This window comes from Toxotes jaculatrix, chromosome 7 (genome assembly GCF_017976425.1).
Source record: "Toxotes jaculatrix isolate fToxJac2 chromosome 7, fToxJac2.pri, whole genome shotgun sequence".
Lineage (NCBI taxonomy): Eukaryota > Metazoa > Chordata > Actinopteri > Toxotidae > Toxotes > Toxotes jaculatrix.
This window is the reverse complement of record NC_054400.1, coordinates 8,589,177-8,613,720: the sequence shown is the minus strand read 5'-3', so window position 1 is coordinate 8,613,720 and position 24,544 is coordinate 8,589,177. Positions and strand designations below refer to the sequence as shown.

Genomic DNA, 24,544 nt, shown 5'->3' with positions numbered 1-24,544 from the left:
CATTTCACTTTATAAAGTGCTTTTAAGGTGTTTTTTGACTCCAGTCTGGTCTTCAGCAAGTTAAACATACGCACGGCTTGATTGAAGTCAGGTGACTATTTTGACCAGAGGAGAAAATTTAGCTGTTCAACTCTAAAATTTCTTGGGTACCTTGTTTAATGTTTAGGATCAATGTTCTGCTACACAGTCCTAAAACTGGAGCACTATGTATAAAAAGGACTGAAACTGTTCTGACTAAAAGTTGCTGACCATGATTTTAGTACCTGATTATTTACCTGATGAATATGAATATGAATGAATATGTGAATGAATATGTATTGTGTGTAGAGATTTTAATAGGAAAAAAAATAATGTATTTTATATTGCAGATTACATTTGCTACCTTTAAACGCCTTATCTACGAGGCAATGAAAGCGCAAAAGTTTTAATCAGCAAGCACTTTGGTTATCCGTTTCATGATGACATGAACACTGCTCAGAGAGCTAGAGTGTGTAAGGAGCTACATCAAGGGAGGAGTAATCATGCATAGATAAACACAGCTATCATTTATTCACATAAGCCTGTTATTCAGCAGGAAATAGAAGAACAAATTGCATCCCAGATTGAAAGAGGATGGGGAGAAATGAAAGGAGGATAGAGGAAGGAAAAAACACATGAAAAGCAGAGAGGAAGAATGCTGAAGAACTCTGAAGTAAGTAGTGGAAAAAGAGGAAGCGAGCACCAGAATATGCTTAAAAGAAGGATACAAAGCAGACTGAAGAGGAATGACAAAAAGGATCAATACGGATCCAGAGGGGAAAAAAACAGCCTTGAGGAAGCGACGCTCCAGTGAGAAAACATGCTACAGACCAGCTGCAGATTCAAGACTACAAAATATTTTCCCCTCTCTCATTCCTGTCTATGTATCTTTAACCTAACATGTTTCAGACTGGAGAAATTACAACCCCTGTAAATTGCTGTTATTAATACTTACAGAGATAGATTGTAGATAGAGTTAAAACGTCAGAGTAAAGGGGATAAGTCATGCATCAGTGAAGTATCAGACCAAGACCAGAGGAAAGGAAGAACAGGCAGCAAAAGTAGAAAAGAGACAGAAAGAAGGAGAATAGAGAGAAAAGAGTTGGTTACTTGGACTGATCCATGGCTATCTTCTTGATCTTCAGACTGTAGTCAGGACAGAGGGATGAGATGGACAGACGGTCAAATGAGTGGTACTGCGCCCTGTAGTTGGACGGGACATGAAGAGATGGATGACACAGAAAAATGATTAGATGGATAGGTGTGATGGCTGGACTAAGACATGAAAATGCAAGTAGGAGATGTGACGGAGATAGAAGATGGTTTGAGGGAAGGTGATGGAAGGATGGTAAATGAATCCCTTGGAAGAGGAAAGGTGTGTTTGAGGAGGAGGGGCGGCAGCATGTGAGCCAGAGAACACCAGCATATGTTTAGTCTCCAAGATATTGACATATATTGACCACATGTGAGAAAAACCCAGAGCAAAAAGGATGCAGAGAGCAATGTAAATGTCTGCGAATCTGTGTTTCTGCATTTATGTAAGCATTTCTGTGTCCATAACAGTAGCATTTTAGGCTAACAGATCAAGTTTCAACCTAATTATCAGTGTAACGGTGGAAATTGCAGTGTAACTATCTTTGTCAACAGACCATTAAAAAACACTAAAACTATTACCACTAACATAAAACATGAAATATAGCATGCACAAAACTATAAAAGAGCCATAAAATATAAACACACAAAATAAAAAAAATAAAAACTATTAGCAAACTATAGGAACACATCAACTCTTCTTCATAAATCTACTATTGTACAGTCTCTCTGGAGGATGATGGAGAAAATAAAATAAAAAAGGAGGGTTGACGAAAGAGACACCCGGGCGCCTCATCTGTCCAACTGGAGTGCCATTATGGGCAAATTAGGCACATTCTGTTTAAGTATGTTTAAGAAAGGGGGACTTTCCCCACATGCTCCCACCACACTTCCTGTAGACCCCTGGTCCCTGGATGACTCCTTCCTCTTCTCTTCCAGTGAAGGAGGCCACAGGCCATGGTGAGTTAGGCCTTGAATACAAACCTGCCCTTGGGCAGAGGAAAAGGCAGAGCTTTTCCAGTTGAGAAACGAAGTTAACTAAAGCAGAAAAAGGAATATAAACACACAACTCTGATGCAGCCAGAGACCTAATGAGAAAAAGAGAGCATGAGAAAAGTAGAGAGAGAGAGAGAGAGAGAGAGAGAGAGAGAGAGAGAGAGAGAGAGAGAGAGAGAGAGAGAGAAACTCCTCATCTGACACACAATATATTCCTATGACTGTGCCAAAAACTTTGCTGAAGCATCTGCTCTTCTGGCCTCCTCACACAGGCTAGTATGTATTTAACCTTGTGGACAGAGGTGGAAGCTGCCTGCCGAGGCCAAAACACCGACCCACATCTGACTACATCATTCAGAGATTTCAAAAAAAAAGAAAGAGGGGGAAGCTAATAAACCACTGTCAGAACATTCACACAACGCCAAAACACCAAAACACACCCTTGTGTGTATTTGTGTTTGTATGAGCACAGAATCATACAAACACAAATTTAGATAGACGCAACCAAAATTGGCAAGAACAAATGTCACAAAGGTTCTGTGAAGACTTATGATATACAATTACCTCCTTGGTACCAATGAATGTGTACAGCAAGTATGATTTCTGTTTGTGTCTGTGACTGTATATGCATGTGTGTGCACTGTACGACCTGATAGGTATGGAGGAAAACGGCTTCTTGTAGATGTCGGCCAGTTTGTCCATGACCACCGCTGCCGTGGTGAAGATCCTGTATGTGTGTAGGAAGGTGTTGAGGAAGTCTATGGAGAGGAAACGCAGGTCGGTCAGCCTCTCCAGCAGCCGCTCCACGCTGGCATAGCGGATCTGGGGGACCTTGCAGGAGTTGAGCGTCTTGCTGAAGCAAATGTCAACATCATCTTTATGGAGACGCACATCGGATCTGATGGATATACACGTACACACATACACACACATAACCGAGCATGGGTGACTGTTGGGCTGCTAAGCAAGGAAAAGTTTATGAAAGGAGCTGAGCAAAAACAGCCAAGTAAAAGAGAGAAATGAACACAAAACCCACATATTTCAAAGAAGGGGGCTAAAAATAAGAGGGGATACCAAATAATACTGTGGAGCAGATTTCAGCATTAGCATAAATAAATATAAAAAAAAAGCATAATTCATAACAACATAAAGCCTTACAATTTACTGTACATCAACACAACTGTAACATTTTCACCCAGGTATGCTACACTATAAACTTATGTTTTGCAACACCAGCATGAAGAGATGGGTGTTCCTCTTCACACAAACATACTTACTTGATCATATGAGGCACAGTAACTTTGGAGTTCTCCTCAAACACACTGGTCATTAAGCCATTACAGCGGATATTATCTATACACTACAAAGACAGAGAGAAAAGGAGGATAGTGTTTGAAGCATGCTGGTTGGTTGGGTCAGCAACTTATAAATAATGATGATGGAAATAATCTTTCCAGCACTCATTTGTTTATCTGTGCGTTTCCTTCAGATTCAGAGCAAATGCAAAGAACAGTTTGAAAGAAATGATGTGAAAAAGAGGCTTTTCAAAACTGTCAGTGTATTTTTTTGTCTGATAAGAATTAATCCAGTCTGACAGGCTTGTATGGTGCTCCTCTGTTTGTGATGTACTGAGTCGCTGAGCTCAACCTGCCCCTGGAGAACTACACCCATGTCTGTGTTTACTTGTCACTGAGCCTTCTCAATGCCCAGCAGAGACATGCATTTGCTATTTGGAGGTTCTTGTTATTCTGTGTTTTTCTGGGTGTGTGTTTGTGTGACTGTGTGTGTATTACCTGGCTAATATCACTGGTCCATGCAGCCTTCTCCTGACGTGATGGAGCCAGTAAGACCACCGTGAACGAAGGTGAGTCTGATGGCTCTACTACAAGCTTAAAGTCCAGCTGACCAAACACCTGTCCGCCAGCTTTAGCTGTATGATAGAGGGAAAAGGAGCTTTTTACCAGTTAATAGTAAAAAAAAAAAAAAAAAAAAGCTTGTGCACACACAGACATACATATATGCACACAAACACACACACACACACAGAGGGTTAATTAAGCAGACCTGCTATCTCCATTCTACACACCCCTGAGGCTGAAGTGTAAAGGTGTGTGTTGAAGGCAAGTGTGCATTTGCACGTGATTGTCTCAGCACTTGTGTTTGTGTGCGTGTGTAGGTGTTTCATCAATCTCCCTATTTGCAAAATGAATCCTCCGAAAAAAAAATAATGGACCTGTAATGTCAAAAGATCAAAACCTGACATTTAAAGGGGTGACCATCTGATATTTAAGGGGAAGTAATTTCTGCACACTTATTGTCTGACCCCTAATTAACCTCTATGAGTGGTGAAGGGCCTAAATGAGCCAATAAGAGCTGCCTGTGTGTCAACCAACATGGACAAACGGCTTCACACAGTAGATGTAGTAAACTTACATTCTTCGTCATTGGCATCTGGTTCCTCTATAAGTGTGCAGTCAATTAAGGACAAAACTCCACCTTGCTGCAAGAGTTTAAGAGAAAATATACATAACCTTTTAATGGTAGGTTTCTATAGATTCACAAAATGATTTTCCTCACAGAGGTTTACACAATTAAACTACAGAGGAAAAGGTGTTCTCACCTTGAGGAGGTGCAGTTTTCCCCCGGAGCTGCGTGTGCAGACGAGGAAGTGTTTGGTAAAGAGGAAACACTGCCTTTCCCCTTCCTTCTTCAGAGAGAGAGAACCCAGACGGACCTTACTTAACTTCCCTCGCTCCACCGACGGCAGCTGGATTAGAGAACCTGAAGAGCAGGAGGGGCACAGGATTATATTACATTTCATTAAGCTGACACTAAGCTGAGGCTGGGTTTACCCAGCATTTTGCAGTGGTACAAACATGCATGTTTAAAATTTTAAAACCACTTCTGAACTTCTACATACATGTGTTTGAGTACTTAGTGGAAAAAAATTGTCTCTTCTTGAAGGAATAAAAAAAAAAAGGCAGGATCAGTAGAAGTCATGCACTGTCAAAACTGGTGTCAGCACTTCATCTCCTGACTTGTGACTTAGTTCCAGCTGGGAAATCCCAATTTGCTCTAGTGTGAAGTCAAAAGGTAACATGTTTCACTGAGCGGGTATACTCAATCAACAATGCTTAATAACACAAACCATTCTGTGGAAAATTGGCTCTGATTTTATTTGTCTTAATGGATATTGATAAATCAGACTAATCTGAGATAGATTTTGCACCACAACCAAGACAGACAGTCAAATCTCCCCTCTTGTAGAAAGTATTACAGAAGCTAATGTCATGATTCACTGACTGAGCTCCACTAAAGTACTGTGTCTGTGCTCTCAGGTCACAAGTTGGCAGAAACGTGGACATTACTGTCAAATAAACCTCCAGAGATTTTTTGCCTGGCGAGCACTGCTGTGAGCTGATGAAGGCTCACCCTGTCTGACGAAGGTCTGGCTGGTGTCCAGCAGGATGTCACAGCCCTCCACTATCATCCTCTCTATGGCCAGGTTCTTCCGGATGTTCTCCGTGTCACTCACCTCGTCGTGCATCACCCTGGCCACACACAAACACACCAGTTAGATTGGCATTCAATATCAAGGTGTATCAGGTAAATTGATAATTCTGACAACCAGATACACACCTGGACAGTTCCTCTAATTTGGACTTGGCAAATTCAAGACTCTTGCGCTCCACATGCTCGTGAGGTGTGTGGGCCAATAACTCATGCAAGGTGATGATGTAGCGGGGAATCTTATAGGAGGGAAGGGCAATGTGAGAAAAGGCTATTAAAATATATGAACAATTTATAAAAGACAGTTTATATGGTGGCAAGAGATGGAGACAAGAATTGAAATAAAAAAATTAGACTGCATTTCTGCAAACCAAAGTGTGCTGGTGCCCAAACTCTACCTGGAACATGGGGTATGTGAGGAAGGTCTCAAGCATCCTTCCCTCACAGGCAGCGTTGGACTCGTACTGTTTCAGCAGCTTGTCAAAGTCTCTGTTCTGTTTACAGTTGGCCAAAACCTGCAGGCTATACTGATGGTTTCTCACAAACTCCTGATAGATGTTCAGCATGGGCAGCAGGATGTCAAATAGGTCAGCTAAAAACAAAACCACACACACATATACAGTACTGTGCAAATATTTTAGGCACTTAAGATGTTTAGACATCTATCAATCAATTCTATCAATCAAAATTAAATTCATTCAAGTCAGCCCCAGAACGGTAAGACAAACAACAAGGGAGAAGGTAGTAGATGTGGCTAAAGTAACGTTAGAGGGAAAGATATTTCAAAACTTATGCAAGCTTTTTTGATGTGTACTGTAGATCCTACTAAACAAATTCAGAAAACAAACAAAACAAAAAAGGCTAAATTGATGAATAAATCCATTTGTGCATAGTCTGTGTATATTAAAAGCATATTATGTTGGAATCAGTATCAGTATCGATCGAAAAAAAACAGCACTGAAAACACTGCAGAAACTGATTTGATGTAAAGCATACTGTTAGTCACAAATCTCCATTCAGCATCTGCCTGAAGCAGGGAGTCAGATAAGGGTGGCGTGTTTAATCAGTGCACACTTTTCTTTTTGAATTTGTCACAAGTAATTTGCTGCCACGTCTTTCAGCAGTCTGTCTCCTAGGTGATGCTTATCTGTTGAGGGCGCTTCTGTTTTAGGAGGTGAAATCGTGGGATGCCTTCTGGTCTGAAAGGTCATTGTCTGTCAAGACAATGAATGCACGTGTTGCAGACTGAGATAGGGAAATGAATGTCTGTGTGTATTTGTACTTCTGTCTTTGTGAGAACCAGTTTGAATTGTAGACCTTAGGGAGTGAGGACATTTTGGGAAAGTGAGGAGGACATTTTGGCTTGTCCTCAATTTCTGACACACCTTCAAAGGGCAGTTTGAGGGTTACAACATGGTTTTAGGGTTCAGGTTCGAATTAGGTTTAGGTTTGGGTTGAGGTCATTGTTGGGGTTAGGCATTTAGAAGTGATGGTTAAGGTTAGAGGCCAGGGAATGCATTATGTCAATGAGTGTCCTCACAAAGATACAAGTACAGGTTTGTGTGAGTGTGTGTGAAAGGTGCTGAAAGATGTCAAGGCACACGTTTGAATGAGAGAACTGGATGTGGAGGAAGACTGAAAACCTGACCTTGACGTCAGTGAGTGGCTGCAGAGCATACAGTATACACACAGTGTGTATTTCTGTGTATTGTGTGAGGTTAAGTAAAAGCTTACCCAGCACCAGGGTTGGCCAGTTGGCGATCCTTGCCTTCAAGCCTTGATGGAAAATCTCATGTAGGAACATGATGGTCTCACTGGTGACAGAGTAAACAAATAAAAAAAGAGGTTTTATTGTTTTGATTTTTTTTAACTCTCAGCATCCATTTCTATGTTTGCCTCCAGCTTAATTAACACAGTGATTCAGTTAAGGGCAAAGACTGACAGCAACATGTTGGAGGAACACATTCACACGTTCATACACACCTGTTGAGGAAGATGCTGCTGACATCATCGTGGCTAATGGGGGGTTTCTTGGAGCTGGCAGCCATCCTCAGAGGTCTAAGGAAACAGTTGACCAGGATGTAGAGCTGGTGGACGTACCTGTCATCAAACAGACACACACACACACATACAAACAAACAGAGCAACACTCGTATGTATCAGGTGGGTTATATAAATGTTTGGGTTTAGCCTTGCACAGACTCTAGACTAGTAAGTGATTCGTTTTACCTGTTTTGCAACGTGCAAGTTGCAATTTGCAACATGAGATAATTTTGACATGTTTTACCATTCATGTAACCTGTGTATGTGCATGTGAGAGGCCTGCAGGACTGAAAAATGTACCTGCAATTTGAGAGCGACAGTCTATTGTGAAGTGTGGAGCCATCACCACCTGCGATCTGTGTGTGAGCAGTGCTCGCAAATTGCTTTTGTAAAAGGGGCCCTGAGGCGTCAACATGCAATTACGCCTGCATTATCAATATAGAGGTATTTAGTCAAATATACTCAACTAAGATTTAACTTGCCAGTATACCCCAGCACTAGGTCTTATTGAATCATCTCAGCTTAATTTAGTCGAGACAAAAACTGGCACGAGACCCTCAAATCAAGAATTTTGGTTTATCTGAATTAGAGGAGGTGGTTTCGCCTGCCAATCAGGGTCTGATCATCTGACTGTGATTCAGTTCAATTTAATTCATTCCAATTAAAATACTCTTGACTATATTTCATGTACAGAAAGAATGGCCAATATCCACTGTGTATACAATTTGTATAAAATCTTGTATCTCAGTGTAATTTTATATTAACTATCAATATACAAAGTATACTGTATAGTGATACAGCACATTTTCTGAAAATGCATTTTAAGTTTCATGTATTTTTGGTTCACTTAGAGGTGAAATATGGGATGGAAATGTCTGTTATTGTTGCTCCAGTGAAATAAGAGACCTTACAAATTGAGGTACTTCATCACAATAAAGCAAAAATCCTGCAGATCCAATTTTGTTATAATGTGGTCCTGTTGAGTGAAGTGCAGAAACGTCTGGAACGGTCTCTTTAACTAGATGAGAGATGTTACAGTTAAACATACACGTTACAAACGGATGACAAACCTCTGTCTTCACACAGTATTTATCATCATATCACCCAACCCTGCTGCACAGTGCTTACAGTATAACACATCAGAAATAGCATCCTTTCCTGAGCCACAGTCTACACATTCAGTAAGATAACATCATGTACTGCGGAGCTTGACAACAGTGTGTGTGTGGAGTGGGGGGTGGTGCTACTGTTACCACTCTACGCATAATGCATTTACATACTCTGTCTCTGCCTCCACCATGTTGAAGACAATCTGGTTCCTCTTCCTCATGCTCTCAGCATGAGGAGAGCAGATGTAATCCTGAACGATGATCTTCCACTTCCTCCGACAGAGCCAGCCCCGCATGAAGCTCTGCACCTGAGTAGATACAAACAAGCATGCTTAGACAAGGATGCATGGAGCACACATGGCACGGAAATCACAGGTGATGAATTAGAGGTGGCAGTTAACAGCAACATTAACTTTGGTAACTTCAAATTCCTTACCTTATCTGAAGACGTAGAATAGATTTATTTACCTTTTTGATCTTTTTGATATCTGGGTCTTCATTTTCATGGTTGATATGATAAGGCCGCATTCGCTCCTTGGTTTTGTTCAGAGCTACAATCTTTTGAAGAGAAATTCAAACAAACAATACGAGCATAAGGAGGGTGACTAAATATGTGAACAAAAGACACATTAAATTGAATTAAAAGCATGTTAAATTGAAACAAATGGTCCTCTGAGGTATAGCAGAAAGTGATAAGGTTTCAGTAATGAGGGTACTATATTCTTAATGGGACTCACAGTCTTCTGTTTGAATATTGTATAAAGATGATTCAGTCATTCAGTGTGTGCTCAATGAACTGTTGGTGTGTTTTTGTAAGATAGACATCAGACTTCCTCATCTTTGATAATCTGATACCTTCATTCAGAAACAGAGAATGACAGAGAAGGGGGAGGTGCTGCTATCAGCTGGTGGAAGTAAGCAAATTAAGGCTTATATGTGCCTGATCACCTGTAGTGTATTGTAAGGCACAGCAGGTACTGAAGAGAAAATCTAATCCGCTGCTGCTGAATACATTCTATTTCAAGCATAAACCAATCTATGCAGACCGTAATATGAAGGTTGTATCAAGTCATATCTTGTATCATTTTTACAGCCATGAAATACTCACTTCACACAGCAGAGTCAGGTTAGCCTTTTGACATATAACATTTACTCGCTGCTGGTAAGCAAAGCCAACAACCTACCACAAAGTTAATGTCATCTGCCAGGTTAGAAAACTGAGGCATACATTAGACTCATCACAAAGTGAATAAACCAGGCTTAAAATGTTATTAAGCTGTGGAAAAAAAAATCCCTTTTCACATTGTAAACCTAATAATAGATAGCACCACTTCTCTTTAAATAACAATGATGAATTTCAAACATAGCTGGTAAAAGGTTTTTGGCAAAGCTCTGTTCTGTGCAGAAATAAACTCAGCAGAGGTTAAGACTGGCTCTAGTAACATATTACTTTAACCTATTTGTTTTTACCTTTAGGCCTGTTGACAACCTCAGTTTATCACATAATGAGAAAAGCATGAAAGACGAAGCCAAAGCTGTTTCCAGCCACACACTTTCCTCATTTTCTTATCCATTAGTGCTATCATGCAAATGGCAGCAGAGAAGAACCATTCTGCCAAGTGTTGACAGTTACAGTGGCTAGTTGGTTTAATTATTCATAAACACGGAGCAACACACACATAAACAAACAAACAAACAGGAGTATGTTTTAATGAGATGGATCACCAATTGCACACTGGCTCTCAAAGTCTAATCCTTTTTTCATGAGCAGCCCCATTACACAGGCAGATGTTTCCTAATATAAAATGTCTTTTGTTAGCATTTTTATCAGGCTCACTGTATCCTGCCAATGAGATATAATCACAGTGTGTAACAGTGAGGAGTATCTGCCACACTTGTTGCTCCAAGGGAGAATTACAACTAAAAACTGTGTAACAGGCTAATCCATTCAGCAGAGAGTGATTTCATCTTAAAGACAGAAATAGTGTGTACAAGCAAAATGTTTATTGGCACAGATGAGCAGAGACGGAACTGGAAATGACATCGGGGGTGTGATTTATGGAGATGTTAGCAGCTGGCCCAATGAGTAAATGGCATCCCCTGAGGCCAACTGCTGCTCAGACAAGAATTCAATTTCAATCAAACACCTGTACATTAAGAATAACTCTGCATTCTGGCCTTCTGGCCCTCTGGCCATCTCTATGGCACAGAACAGCATATGTACTCAGGACCCACGTCTCATGACGCAATGATCTGGCAAATCTCTGATTAACAATGATTATGTATTATTTCACTGGTCTCTAATTACTGAATAATTTCCTATTTTCTTATTTTCCTTTAGAGAATTACTGTGTGTAGTTTGGTTCAATTGATACTCTTGCATTTAAATAATTCCAGCCCAGCCGATGCTTTAGCAAAGAGCTAACTGCCAGTGCCTGTCTATGGAGCTGTCACTCAACGTAACCACGCCCTAATTTATGTAAGACTTTAAGCCTAAATAACACTAAAACGGTTGTGATACAAAAAAAATTTACCCCCCATAACCCCACAGTGTTCACGGAGGTGGAAACTATCAATAGAGACCAAAATAAAAAAAATTTACTAAGCTGTAAATATGTTTTTTTAGGCTATAAAGTTGGCTATTTTAACATGAGGGTCAATGGAGACACAACACGTGAACACACACAAGCTTTTAACCATCCTGCACTGGGCAGTATGGCTGAAATCAGTGTCATGATACTAATTAAAACATTGTTCCAATATTGATAATTAGCATGATATGATAAATAAATGCAAAATTATAAATATAATAAGTGGTGTTTTATGCAATAATTATGTCCTATTGTAATGCAGTACGTGAAAGAAACTTTTCAAATGTGTTAACCAAACATGTCAGTGAGTAATTTTACAAGTTTTTGTCTTTTGCCTGGAATTATTAATTTGGACATGCTAACAATACAATTCCAGTGAAAGACAGTAAACAGTGATATAGAATCATTGTTCAGCCATAATTTGAGGGATGTACAATCATATATATTTTTCTTCAGTTTGACTGTGATGTCAGGATCGAAAGTGCTGTAAACTCACTTATTGTTTACTTCAGAAAAGATTAGAGCTATTGATCTAATTACCATAAACCAATAATTACCTCCTGTTGTGTGTGAGTGAGAGAGAGAGAAAGAGAGAGAGAGAGAGAGAGAGAGAGAGAGAGAGAGAGAGAGAGAGAGAGAGAGAGAGAGAGAGAGAGAGAGAGAGAGAGAGAGAATCGTAGTTAGTTCTCATTAACAATGTTGTGGAGGCCAGTTGTTGGCAGCTTTGTGTGTGAACGTGCATGTCAGATTTATTGTCTTGTGACGGCAGAACAGAAACATGTTGCGTTCGATAAGCGTAATGGTTTGGCAGCTGTTTGTTAGGAAGCTGATGGGCTGTCTTTATTGAGCGGTGGGATTCTCCTCCTACGCTCAGAAGTGACTGAGCACCGTTTACACCCACTCCTCCACTGCCATAAACACATCGCGCAAGAAATCGCACACACACAATGAACACCTATAGGGATATAGGTATATTTAGGTATATACTGTGATTCATGACAAGAGTGTAATCACAGATCTGTGTGGTGGTGGTGTGTGAGTGAGTAACTGAGTGAGAGATGCCAGATGTATGTATACATACTGTATACCAAGGCTGCAAAAAACAAAGAAGAAACAGATTTAGGGCAAATTTGGTCTTAATTATTAGGATTCTCAGCACTGAAAAATACTTTTCAGTGCTGGGGTCTATACCTTTGGGGTCTTTGTGTGTGTATGTGTGTGTTGGTGCGTGTTTGAGTGTACAAGCACGTGCGCTGTACCTCTGCTTTGAGCCTCTCGATTTCTGTGTCCTGATCCTCCAGCTGGGTGCGCAGCTGATTGGCAGCCACCTTCTCAGTCTCCACTATCTGGACAAGGTGAATATATTTCTGCATCAGCACCTCTCGTTCGATGATGATGTCAGAATAACTGAAAAATGAAAGAGAGGTCCAGAGATTTATAGAGAAGCACACAACCACAGCATGAACAGGTAAAAAAAAAAAGACACTAATACGATACTGGACTGTATTATCTTATAAACATGACCTAGCATTAGCGGGTACAAAACAGTTGAAGTCACAGTCAAATTAATGCCAAAGGGTAAATCAAAAGTATGCCTTTCTAGCCTGTGGGAAGTCTTACAGGATCATGATGGTTTGGCATGTACTATATATTCCTGCTGACAATACTGTATTCCAGGGGATGCCATGATTTCCTTTTACAACTGCAACTGAAGGTGAGGTCAGACTTGGAAAACTTGTTGCTGGCCAGCAGTGATTTGATTCCCTCCATAGTAGACTATAGTTGCAGCAAATACAAATACTCATATTTTATTGTGTCTATAAAGCAAGTTTCAAGTGAATGCAGCACTGCAATGAATTAAGAAACAAATGCATAAAGTTAGGATATTCTTTGGAAAACAACCAGCTTTGTGGTAAATTAAACATGATTTATATGTCATGTCTTACAACATGCAAAACCACCAGTAAAGTCTTTTAAATTCATTTTAATGTTCTCTAATGTTAATGTTCTGTCACATTAACTCTGGTCTGTGGTCATGCAATCTGATGTGATTTGGTATTTCCTTTCCAAGCAAAGGAAAAGGGGGAAAGCACACATTTTCAGGCTATCTAAATAAACACTACTGCTATTATGCCCATAGAAAATATCCTTTATATAATCCTGTGTATATACCTGGCCTGCTGGATGGCCTCCAGCCATTCATCACACTCACTCTCTTCTTCTGTCCGCAGCTCCAGAGGTTTCTGTCCATCATGACCAAACACAATGAGGAAGTAGTGCTGAATAGAGAAAAAGATATAGACAGAAAAGCTGTTTATATTTGTGTCCCTGAGACCAAAACATCATCAACACCACTCCTCAGTTATGTCAGCAGTCTCACTTTACAGCCCAAGATGTTTTGGCTGCTCGTTTGAAATTCTAGTCACAGCTAATCAAGACATATGGCGCAGACATATGGAAACATTACTTTCACCTACATTTGCTTTTCACGCTCTTTTCTTGTCCAGATTACGTTCCACAGGCCTTACATGAAAGCAGAGCACACAGACAGAGAGGGAGACAGGACGGGGGAGGGTGGGTGGCTCAACACTCATGACAGAGTTATTTGCTCACCGAAATGAAACATCAAGTCTCGCCTGTACCTCCCTTCTCCACCAGCCTATTATCATCACCATCAATTAGCCTGCTCTTCCCGCCTCTCTCTCTCTCTCGCTTGCTTTCCGTCTGTCTCTCTTATTATTCTGATGAGTTTCCCTGAGTATCTGCCTTTAAAATGCTTACCCAGTCTCACACACAGGCACATGCCAACACATTTGAGCACAGAGACACACAGCTACAGTAGAGCGCATAAAAACACACACACAAACACACACACACACACCAGACATTACATGAAGTGATAGAGGCTTTTATTCAAATGGTCATGTCCTGGGGCACTGGGTTACCAGAAGAGCTGCTATTCTTAGTCAGGGAAAACAGAGAAGACTGAGCTCTGCATGGACTTTCTCTCTCCTCCTCCTCCTCTCTTCTCCATCCAACCACCTCTTTCCTCCTCCTCCCTCTCTCTTTGCACTTCACCTATCATCCCACTCCACCTCCTCTGCCCAGCTCAACCAGCATCCTCACTTCTCTTGTTGTCGAAACCCACTCCTCCTCCTCCTCCTCCTCCTCCTCCTCTTCCATCTCCATCTCCACATCCCTTCATACTTTCATTTCTTTGTGTCTCTCTCAGTAAGGATTCACTGAACCAAACAGAGTCCGGAGGAGAGATGTTCACCCTGCAGGAGGATGGATGGGCTTCGGCCCCTGCAGTGGGGATGGGCTGGGGACAGAGTCACCAAGGTTACTGGAACGAACGAACAAACACACACAAACACACATACACACACACAGACCTCCATCCCCATCTCATCCTCCTATCCCTGCTTTTTATGTATCTGTCACTTCGATTCACTGGTTGGCTGGATTTTATTACGACCATAATCTGTGCTCTAACAGTGTTTGACAGGGAGAAAGAGAGACAGAGAAGGAGAGACAGAGAGAGAGGGAAGAGGGACTTGTTACATAATATTTCTTAACCGACTACATATTTCTAAATTGTGTCACTACCTAACAAGATAACATTTCCATGGCAACCCAATATCTGACGCTTCTGCTGTGTTTTGCACTTCCATTTTATGCTTTTCAGCGCTGCCTCTTTTCATCTAATGCTTTTATTGATCCATCCTGTAATTTTAGACATGAGGAGGAGGAACCCGTAAGTAGAAAATGAAACAATTTTGCTAATGCAGATTTTAGAGCAATGGATGGATCATCTCAGCCAATGTTATCTACACAGTTAAGAAGGTATATTTAGAAGGTTTGTAGATTTTTACCATTCACATTATGTGTAAGTGTATTTTATAAGTTGATCCTATGTTTTCTATGTCAGACGTTAATTTGTAAAGTAATCAGTCATTGTTTCACAGAAATATAGGCCGAGTGAGTATAGCATTTCGATCTGAAAATCCAAAACACTTTACATAATGTAAATGTAAAGCTTCCCAACTCTGCAGTACCACTCAGGTCAACCAGCTCACTCGCCCTTCAAATCAACTCAGAAGTACCCTCCATCCCTCGGGGCCTTCACTGTACTGTAAGAAATTTCATTTAGACAAATAAAGACAGAGAGGGAAAGTAAAAGAAACAATGAGACAAAGAGACAGAGATTCTTTTGTACTGTTTCACTCTTCATGACACAAACTACCAATTTACCACTCACCTGAAACATTTTTTTTTTCTGAGAAACAGCTATTACAGAAAATGAGACTGTGAAACGGGCTTTGTGACACAAAGGAGTGTATTTTACCACCACAGAGCAAGACACAGACACAATGAAGGGCAGCAAATTTTATCATTCAGAAGCAATTTCAGGTCAGTCATTTAAAGCTGCCTGCTGTGAGAACAGATGTGTGAAGTGAGAAGTTCTCAGAAACCAAAACCGACTACTTTTCACTGTCCAACAGAGACTGAACGTTAGGAAATTAAAACCCACCACAAACACACACACTCTCAGGTTCACGGCAGCACTGTGATGAAATACTTTTTTCTTTATTAAAGATTAAAGAGTCAAAGATGAAACTGGACTTAGTGTTAATAGATTCATTAGGCAAATGATGACTGAGGGATCCAGAAATACTCATCTGTTATAAATATTTAAAAGCAGAGATGGCAGAATCACTGTTGGGATCCACTGATGATTAGGGACTGGAATAGTCACTAATGATGCAACACTGCCGTCTGCTTTGGTATCTGCACTCATGAGAGGCCAAATTGTGTTGTACAGTACTACAGATGGACCTTGTTTGTTTTTTTTATTTTATTTTTTTTCTCTCAACCTTGCAAAGCCACGAGCAACTGGCATTTCACTGCTTTGATGTTGTTTACTTCAGTGGGGAGAAAGGGACATGTATCCCGAAAGTGTTAAAGGATTGATCCCCACCGGGGCTAAAAGTGTGTATGCACTGAAAGCCCGGTTGAATAACAATATAGAAACAGTAACGTCACATAGAGCACTTAGTGTATATACTCTACTGTACAGTGGAGCAGAACAACCAAGAAGTTTGGCAATTCTACCATGAATGTTCTGTTACATATTTTCTGCACAGGTTTTTAAAAGACCATACCAGTATGTTTTGGCGTCTTCACTACAAAAAGTATGAAACCCATAAAGTGGTGTGGTTTGCAGGTAATTTCCTGATGAGGAATATGTCAGGCAAGTATAGCATATACACAGCCACAGAGTCCTGAAAAGAGATTTTATCACGCAATATATGTGAGAACTCCTATGTGAGAGGACTATAGGTATGTGAGGGCTTTAGAACTTGCTTGACTTATTTAATAAGTGAACACAGAGCCTGCATTGATTGCCTGCCAGCGATTTATTTTTGTTGTTAGTGCAGATTGAAAAGTCAGCACTCCACTACCTCTTTAAAGGGGCAGTATGTAAGTATTTTGGTTTAAAACATTAACACAAAAATAATAAACTAAAAAATAAATTATAAACTAAAATTATCAACAGAATGCGCAGAAACAACAGTTTTAATGATGTGTCACAGTCGTCTCTGTATTGTGTTGCAGTGTTATCTACTGAAGTGAGCATATGCCATAACAAGCTAGCCCTGGCAGTTAACATCTGACCACTTTCAGAGTTCAAACAGGTTTCTGTCTCATCTTATTCCTTAGATTCACATGTGCTAATTATAAGATACGATAGGATAAATCATTAACAAGCTGTTTTAAAACAGTGGGCTTCACTAGAAGCTATTGTATAATGTGTCTCCACCTTTGCACTGCTGTGGTGAACAAGGCTCTGCACAGTGATCCTGAGTCCCGCAGGGAGATAATTACCATTACAGAGAAATACAACAGAGAGTAGACCAGATTCACATGCGTGTATGTGAGACTGTAAAGGACAGAGAAACGGATCCATACAATCCATAGACTAGATTTCCTGTATGTGCGTGTGGGTGTATGTGGGAGTATATACACCATGTGTGTTTTCCTGAAAAGAACAGTGCAAAACAGAAAGTGAGACACCACAAAAAAATCACACGTAGTGATCGTGAGTGATAATCAAAACAGAGATAATCTCAAACCTCCTGTTGTCAGCAGTTCTCATTGGGGGAACACAATACCTAAAAAATATCAGCAAGAGATCATTGGCTTCATATTCAACAACAAATATCACTTATTTAGTTTGAAAACACCATGTACTGGATATGGAAATGTTCTACATAATAAGCAACAACGTAAAATTTGATTTTTTCATATCAAATGGAGGTTCAAAACACAAAAACAAGTAAGTAAAGGTGCATAATATTCTAGTACTGTGGGTGATTTTGAGAATTCTAGCAGACAGAACTTGTTTGCTTTTTGCACCAGATTCAGAATTTTCATCTAAAGCCATAAAATACATTATTTCCCATTATGGTAAAATGAAGGACAAAGTGAAATTTGAGAGTGAATGGTAAGAGTTAAGTCAGTTAAAGAAACAATAAAAGTCATTTGTGAGAAGAAGCTTCTGAGAGATAAATAGGAGAGAGGGGTTCACTTTTTCCACCCACCAGTCTTCTGGATCAGACTCCCAATCTGCCTCTCTCCTCTTTATATTCCTCATTTCTCAGCTTCTGTCGTGCTCCCACAGGGGCAATAATCTTTTTGTGCCGAGTGTCGCTTCATAAAATGCTCCAAGGACAAGAAAAAAAGCAACAATTGTCATGAAAACCTTGTGCATTCACTAATATAAATTTTACCCCATTTACTGTACAGTGGGCTGCACACCCATGGATGTGTATGTGACAAGACCAAAAATTAGGAATTAATTTTTAATGAGTGGCCAGGTGTCATCCATAATATTTGCTATAATAAATAATATAGTAGAGAGAATAAAAGCATATTTTGCCTTAAAGGAATAGTTTATAATATTAATGTTGAATATGAAGCTACAGCCACCAGCCCGTTCGCTTAGCTTAGCTTAGATGAACCAGCTAGCCTGAAAAGTGAAGTAAAAAAGTGTAACCTTACGGTGCTGACAGTTTTTTTTTTTTTTTTTTTATAATTCAGCGAGAGAAGCAAAGGCATTTTGGTCGACCTTCACATCTTTAAAAGTTTTAAGATTAAAGGTATAGTTTAACATTATGGGAAACACAATGATTCGCTTTCTTGCAGAGAGTTAGATGAGAAGCTCAATATCACACTTATGTCTGTACAGTAAATATGAAGCCTCTTTGTATGTTTCTAGTCGTAAAAGACTCATTTTATGATTTCAGAAACCCAAAAAGCTTTACTTCCCTTTGGAACAAAAAAAAAAAAAAAAAAAAGATTTTTTATTTCCCGGAGACTTGTTATTGAGAAGAGATTCAAAACATTAATCTGACAGCAGCAACGGCAGCGGAGGTACTTTATGTAACCACTGAATTCAACTAATGATGTACCAGCTAATGTGACAATCACTGAATCAACATCCCACATCCTGCTGTTTTCTCATCGCCCTCCATGCTGTTCACTTCCTCCAGAGAAGTTCTTACAAAGTATGGGTCTATCACCCTTCTTTTTCACACACTCACACACATAAAACTTTCACACATGCACAATTCACACAAATGCACACTGTATATAAGTATACTAGTAACTGTTGTGCCTGCTTCAGGACACTCTCATCAGGGATTACCTGTCTGTTTATCTGGAGATTAAACGGATTGCTCCCCTCCTCCACTGTTTACTTTCCATGCTGTCCTCCTACTCTACATAAGCAAAAACACTTGTATAATGTATAACTAACATAAAGCTTTCTCTCCCATCTTACTCATTTGTTGCTTTACAGTTGCTCTGTCACTCCATTGCCAGGAGGAATTGTTGGGAAACATCCTGCCACCTTTATGCAACAGATCCTGGACTGGAGAGTTTGTTTTACAACTCACACAGTGCAATAGTAGAGGTGTCTAAACACACCATAAATCTGTTTTACTACATTCTTGAGAATTGCCAGTGTGCCTAACCTGATGCTGTAAAAAAAAAAAAAGAAAGAAAGAAAAAAGCAGTACTCATAAACGTTGCACAGACAACAACAAACACACATGAAAGTACTAGACAATCCTATTATCTGATGCTAAAGTTTATTGTATACAGCCCTGGTGGGGTGTGTGTGTGAGTGTGTGTGTACTTTTCTCTTTGCCAGCACTCCACATCAGCACCTGTAGCTGGTGACAGGAGGAGCATGTATAATAGATGGGAGCAGCTCCAGCAATAACAATCACACCACTGAAGAGTATAGAGGCTCGGTGCTCCGAGAGCTTTTAACACCCAGGGCGTCCCCACAAACAGCCCAGCACCGGCTCAGGAGGAGGTGTGATGGTATCAACATTATACCCGTGGGGATGTTTCTTTTATGTACGATCCTCACTACTGCTCAGCATAACCTGAGGCAGTTTCAGCCATGCCAAATTCAGCTTTCCTGACAGGCTGATCAGTGTGGTGCAACATTTTCATCTTATGTTGCTACTTTGCAGAAAAAGAATCAGCAAATGTGCAGCAGAAATCATTTTAATCATTTCAGTGTTGGGTCTGTAATAGCCATAACTTTTGACTGATGGGTGTCCTGGTAGGTCAATAAGCTGTCCAATAAAACATCACAAAATCTGATGATTTTTACTTTTTCGGGTAAACCGAAGGCAAGGAAAGTTTATTTGTATTGCACCTTTTAACATCATTGCAATAATTAAATGCTCCCTTGTGGTTTGAGACAATTTGCCTAATTTTAAGGCTAATAAAGCCTTCTTAAAATTCAAATTAGCCTTAAAATCTGCACTATCTGACACAAAATGTATTGTTGTGATCCTCATCACCTTATAAGCCTGATACGGCAAAGAAGTTGGCAAAGCTACTTATTTACACACCAAGCAGGCATTAGCATTCATTTGGAGTCATGTTTGTGACAAATTTAAGTCCAATATTCAGGTCAGCTGTTAAATGTCCCACTGAGTTCCCCAGATATTGGATTTTTAGAGCTTTTTGCTGAAAAGAGCTGCCTGCTGCGGCTGAAAACAACACTAAAGAGAGGAGTGAGAGTGAACCAAAACAGTCATGTTAAGAGTTATAAAACCAAAAAATGAGCTGAAAGATAATAAAAGTTCAGTAGAGCTGAGGGAACCACAGAGTCTAATGATAAATCTCTCTGTTATGTGCTGTGAACAAGCCCCTTCAGATTGCAAATAATCATTTGATCCATCGTTCATATGAAATTATTGATTAGAGCAGCATTAAAGGAATAGAACAGATGCCCAGCACTTCTATAAAGCCAGTTGCCTCGCAACCTCAAGGTGACAACAAGATTCTGGGGAGTCCCTGCACCCAATTCTTGTTCTCAACAACATAGTTACAGCAAATGAGCATATTACCAAAAATGATCAACTACTTTGTTAAAATAACTGTTTTTTTCATCCATGAATGTTTGACAATTTGGAGACAGATTGTTTTTATACCAAAGGGAATATAGGATAGAAATCAGATACCTGAACACCGTTGTTGTCTCAGGAGTGTTTTCTTAAAAGTAAAACCCACCCTCGCTGTCATCTGTACTTTGATTAGTGCAGCATTCGAAACACAGGGGACAGATGTGAAGACAGATGCCAGCTTTAAATACTTATCTGACACTAATGAGGTCCATAATGGCTCTAACACTTGGCAGAAAACTTAAGAGGAAAATGAAAAGCAGCCTGCAGAAGAAAGCAGGTCAGACTCTGAGAATACAGGAAGAATTGGTTCCTTGATGCAGACGATTAGGGTGAGCAACAGCAAAAATACAAGGTTCTGAGAGGGTGTTTAGTGCTAGAGGAGTTTTCTAATGAGAACTAATTACACACACACAGACGCACATACACATCCATACACATACGCACATTAGGAAGTCCATACTGACATTTTAACTCTAAAGTGTCACCCCCACCTTTTCTTGCATCTACCCTAATGAGGAAGGAAGTTGTTGAAAAGAACTCTATGTGCCTATAGCTCAAATACACACTTTATTAAAGCCAGTGCAGCCAGATCAGACAGGACTGAATTAACCTGATATCTCTCTTTCTAATGGAAGTTCCTATTTGATGACGATGCTGTTTAAAATAGTCTGTTTCTGTAGCTGCAGTGACTTCATGCTTTATCTCTATAAAACAAGTAAAGCCAATCATTGTCTACAGAGGCATTGATTGGCTGTTTTTTCTACAACATGGCAAACATTCAAGAGAGGAACACCTGGCCTTTGAATCGCTCAGCAAATTTTGACAAATGAGTGGCAACCTGGAAACAGACAACACTGCATTTAATGGCCGTCTCCATCGGTTCATAGCCTCTGATAAACTCTTTCTGGAATCAATAACCAACTCGACACCTGATGACAGGGGAGGGACAGTTTGACAATTATATACAGCTAAATCTGCTGTCCTTTTACACACACACGTGCTCACATCAGCAATGCACATCCACAGTCGCTGTGGAAACCATTCAGACCAGCGTGAATACTCTCCAAATTATTTGAAGGGTTTGTGTCTATCTGAGAGTACAACAGAGTGAGAGAGCAAGCGAGCGCTAGGCGGTAGCTGTGTGTTATTTGTGTGGCTGAATTGTGGCTCACTGTGGGGGTGTGATACTGCAGGTTGCAGGCAGACTCTCTCGACTGCACAGAGAAACCGTGAAGAGCAAGAGCGACTGATGGAAAGGGGGACGGCCTTCCTCTCACTTTATCTGACCAAACCCTCACACAAAACCCTGGATCAGACTGAGCTTAGAAAAAAACTCTCCTTGACTGAGATTTGATCATCTAAAATGCACAAGTACACACAAACACACAGATGCCCTCTTAAAACAGACAAAATGTCATCATTATTTGGTTTATTCCTCCTGTGTGCATGGCTATGTAGTAATACAATTACATGGCAGCACACAAGGTTTCAGCTAAGGGCAGATTGAAAATAACCCTAATTAAACATCGCAGCTGTAGTGTGAGAGTGAGACAGATGGGGGTCAAAAGTGAGACAGTCAGTGTGAGTGTGTAGAAAAAGGATGAAATAAGAGAATAACTGCCAAGCTTGGTCACATCAGAACAGATAGGTTTTATACCGACATCAGTGCTAATATTAGTGGTTAGAGCCACATCATAAATACTCCATTACAGAGATAAAGACATACTCTTCTTGCTTTATGCATAACTTGATTAAAACCACAGTCTACCATCTCCTGGCTTTCCCAAGGCCTCTCCTCCATTTGCATACATCTGGAATGAATTGTCTTTTACACATAGTGTATATTTAAAGAGACAGGCGTCTACTGTAAAAGTAGGTGGGAGCCTGTGGAGATGAATCTTGCTATGATGATAATTGGTGGCTACTTTTGACCTCTCTTCAACTCACATATGATTAATTGGGAATCCATTCACTGTCTCCCTAATACTTTCACAAACTGTAAAAATTCAATTAACTCCAGTGCATTCCTCCCCCTGCATTTTAAAGGGCAGGATGCCCGTGCACAGACATGCACACAGTTCCCAAGGACAGCTGAAAAATGGGATAAGGAATCATTCATGTTTCTCTGTGATTACTTTCATGACGTAGAGGTAAGGTTTTCTTTTTTTTAATGTAACAAAGATTAATTCTTTGATAGATAAAACACTAGGATTGATGTGACTTGCAACATTTTTTTCTCAATGAAATGCATGTGCAAATGGTAATTCAAATGTTTCCTAGCAACAAGATCTACCTATGCCGTCGCAGCAACAATGCTGAGGCAACTTCCATGAGCACAGTCACTAACAATTTGCCCAAAATATTTATCTGCAGCTGTAAAGACATAAACACAAAAGCACAAAACATCTAGAATATTTCCATTGGATGTAATGTTACAGCCATCAAAACATGGTCTCCTGTGAATAAAAATGAAATTAAGTGTAAAAATGTTATAGATTCATTAAAGCGCTGAAGAAAATGTAAAATACACGTGTGATGTGTATGGTGTAGAATGAACATATCTTCTCTTACTTTGCATTCATGGGTTAAATACAAGAACCTGTTGCTGCATTGTGACTCCCACTATCAGAATGAATTTGACTTTCAGCTACAAAAAAAATGTCAACCTCACATAAGGTGGTGGTCAGGTTCATTTACAGTAGTTTACTGATGAAAATGTGACAGAATTTTGGGTTCACACTAAAAAGATTACAAATCTAGTTACAGCCAGCCAGTTTCATGACACCAAAAAGAGAAGCAATTGTTCCCAATAGCTGAGAGAGCAAAAGAGAGAAATAAGTGTATGTGTGACTACTGAAAGGTAAGGACCTGATCATTATTTATACATTTGTTTTATTTTTTCCCCGGAATTGCATACTGCAGCTGTAGTATGCTGCAAATGCTCTCTCCTACCAGCCTGCTCCCATTTTCACATCTGAATCCTTGGGGGATGGTCACCTGCTCTGGGAGGATGCACTTGGAGCTCTTGACACTGCAGGGCTTTTCGAAACTGTAGAGAGCAGGGAGGCTGAGTTGCCGCAGCCACTTTAGTGTAATGCTGCATGAGCCACTCAGTAGCCTCCGTGAGCGTCAGTTTGAGTTTGAGAAAACAATTTGATCTTGTAGTTTTTATCATTATCGTGCTCTAAGTATGTAATTGGAGACTACAGATTATCTGAAAACCACAACAGACTATTTTTCAGAAACTGTGCTCGCTTTGTTGCATGTCTTTTACCACACAATCAGGTGACGGTACCAATTCTTTATATTTGTCAGAGGGCTTTGCGCTGATTTTGGGAACTTCTTGGGACAGTTAAGGTGTGAGAACTTATCTATTTAGTGTACTAGCGCCACCTGTTCTCTTTCAATCTCTCACCTGTTTCTCCAGCGCTTCCTTCCCCGTGGTGGACATCTTGGGCGCCGGCGCGCGCTCGCAGGTGCATCCTTCCAACAGGTAAATCCCGGCAGGTCGCGCGCTCTGCTCGTTCTCGAAGTAGAACAGTATATTCTGATAAAGGGCGAAGTACTTCTCATGCCATCGGCTGTTCTCCGCCGTCTTCTTGCTCAGGTAGCCGCGCTTGGTTCCCTCTTTACGCGCGACCACCGACAGAAACAGCGCGTGCCCTTCGTTGTAGCGGACGCTCTTCTGCAT

The 24,544-nt window shown here is 40.3% G+C and overlaps 1 protein-coding gene across 3 annotated transcripts in view; it reads right to left on the bottom strand.

Annotated features, from left to right (window-relative positions):
* The window catches only part of rasgrf2b (Ras protein-specific guanine nucleotide-releasing factor 2b), a 36,993-nt gene extending 12,449 nt beyond the window's left edge, over nt 1-24,544 (bottom strand). For 2 of the 3 annotated variants that reach the window (XM_041042207.1, XM_041042209.1), the window contains exons 1-15: nt 24,269-24,544; nt 13,532-13,638; nt 12,619-12,766; nt 9,237-9,326; nt 8,940-9,076; nt 7,600-7,716; nt 7,351-7,430; nt 6,015-6,208; nt 5,746-5,855; nt 5,539-5,657; nt 4,727-4,887; nt 4,540-4,606; nt 3,900-4,036; nt 3,384-3,466; nt 2,756-3,004 (exon numbers count right to left, since the gene is read on the bottom strand). In XM_041042207.1, coding sequence (XP_040898141.1) covers nt 2,756-3,004; nt 3,384-3,466; nt 3,900-4,036; nt 4,540-4,606; nt 4,727-4,887; nt 5,539-5,657; nt 5,746-5,855; nt 6,015-6,208; nt 7,351-7,430; nt 7,600-7,716; nt 8,940-9,076; nt 9,237-9,326; nt 12,619-12,766; nt 13,532-13,638; nt 24,269-24,544 — 2,075 coding nt within the window. Of the gene's footprint in view, nt 1-1,128; nt 1,222-2,755; nt 3,005-3,383; nt 3,467-3,899; nt 4,037-4,539; nt 4,607-4,726; nt 4,888-5,538; nt 5,658-5,745; nt 5,856-6,014; nt 6,209-7,350; nt 7,431-7,599; nt 7,717-8,939; nt 9,077-9,236; nt 9,327-12,618; nt 12,767-13,531; nt 13,639-24,268 lie in introns of all 3 variants that reach the window. The other variant, XM_041042206.1, reaches the window with a different exon arrangement.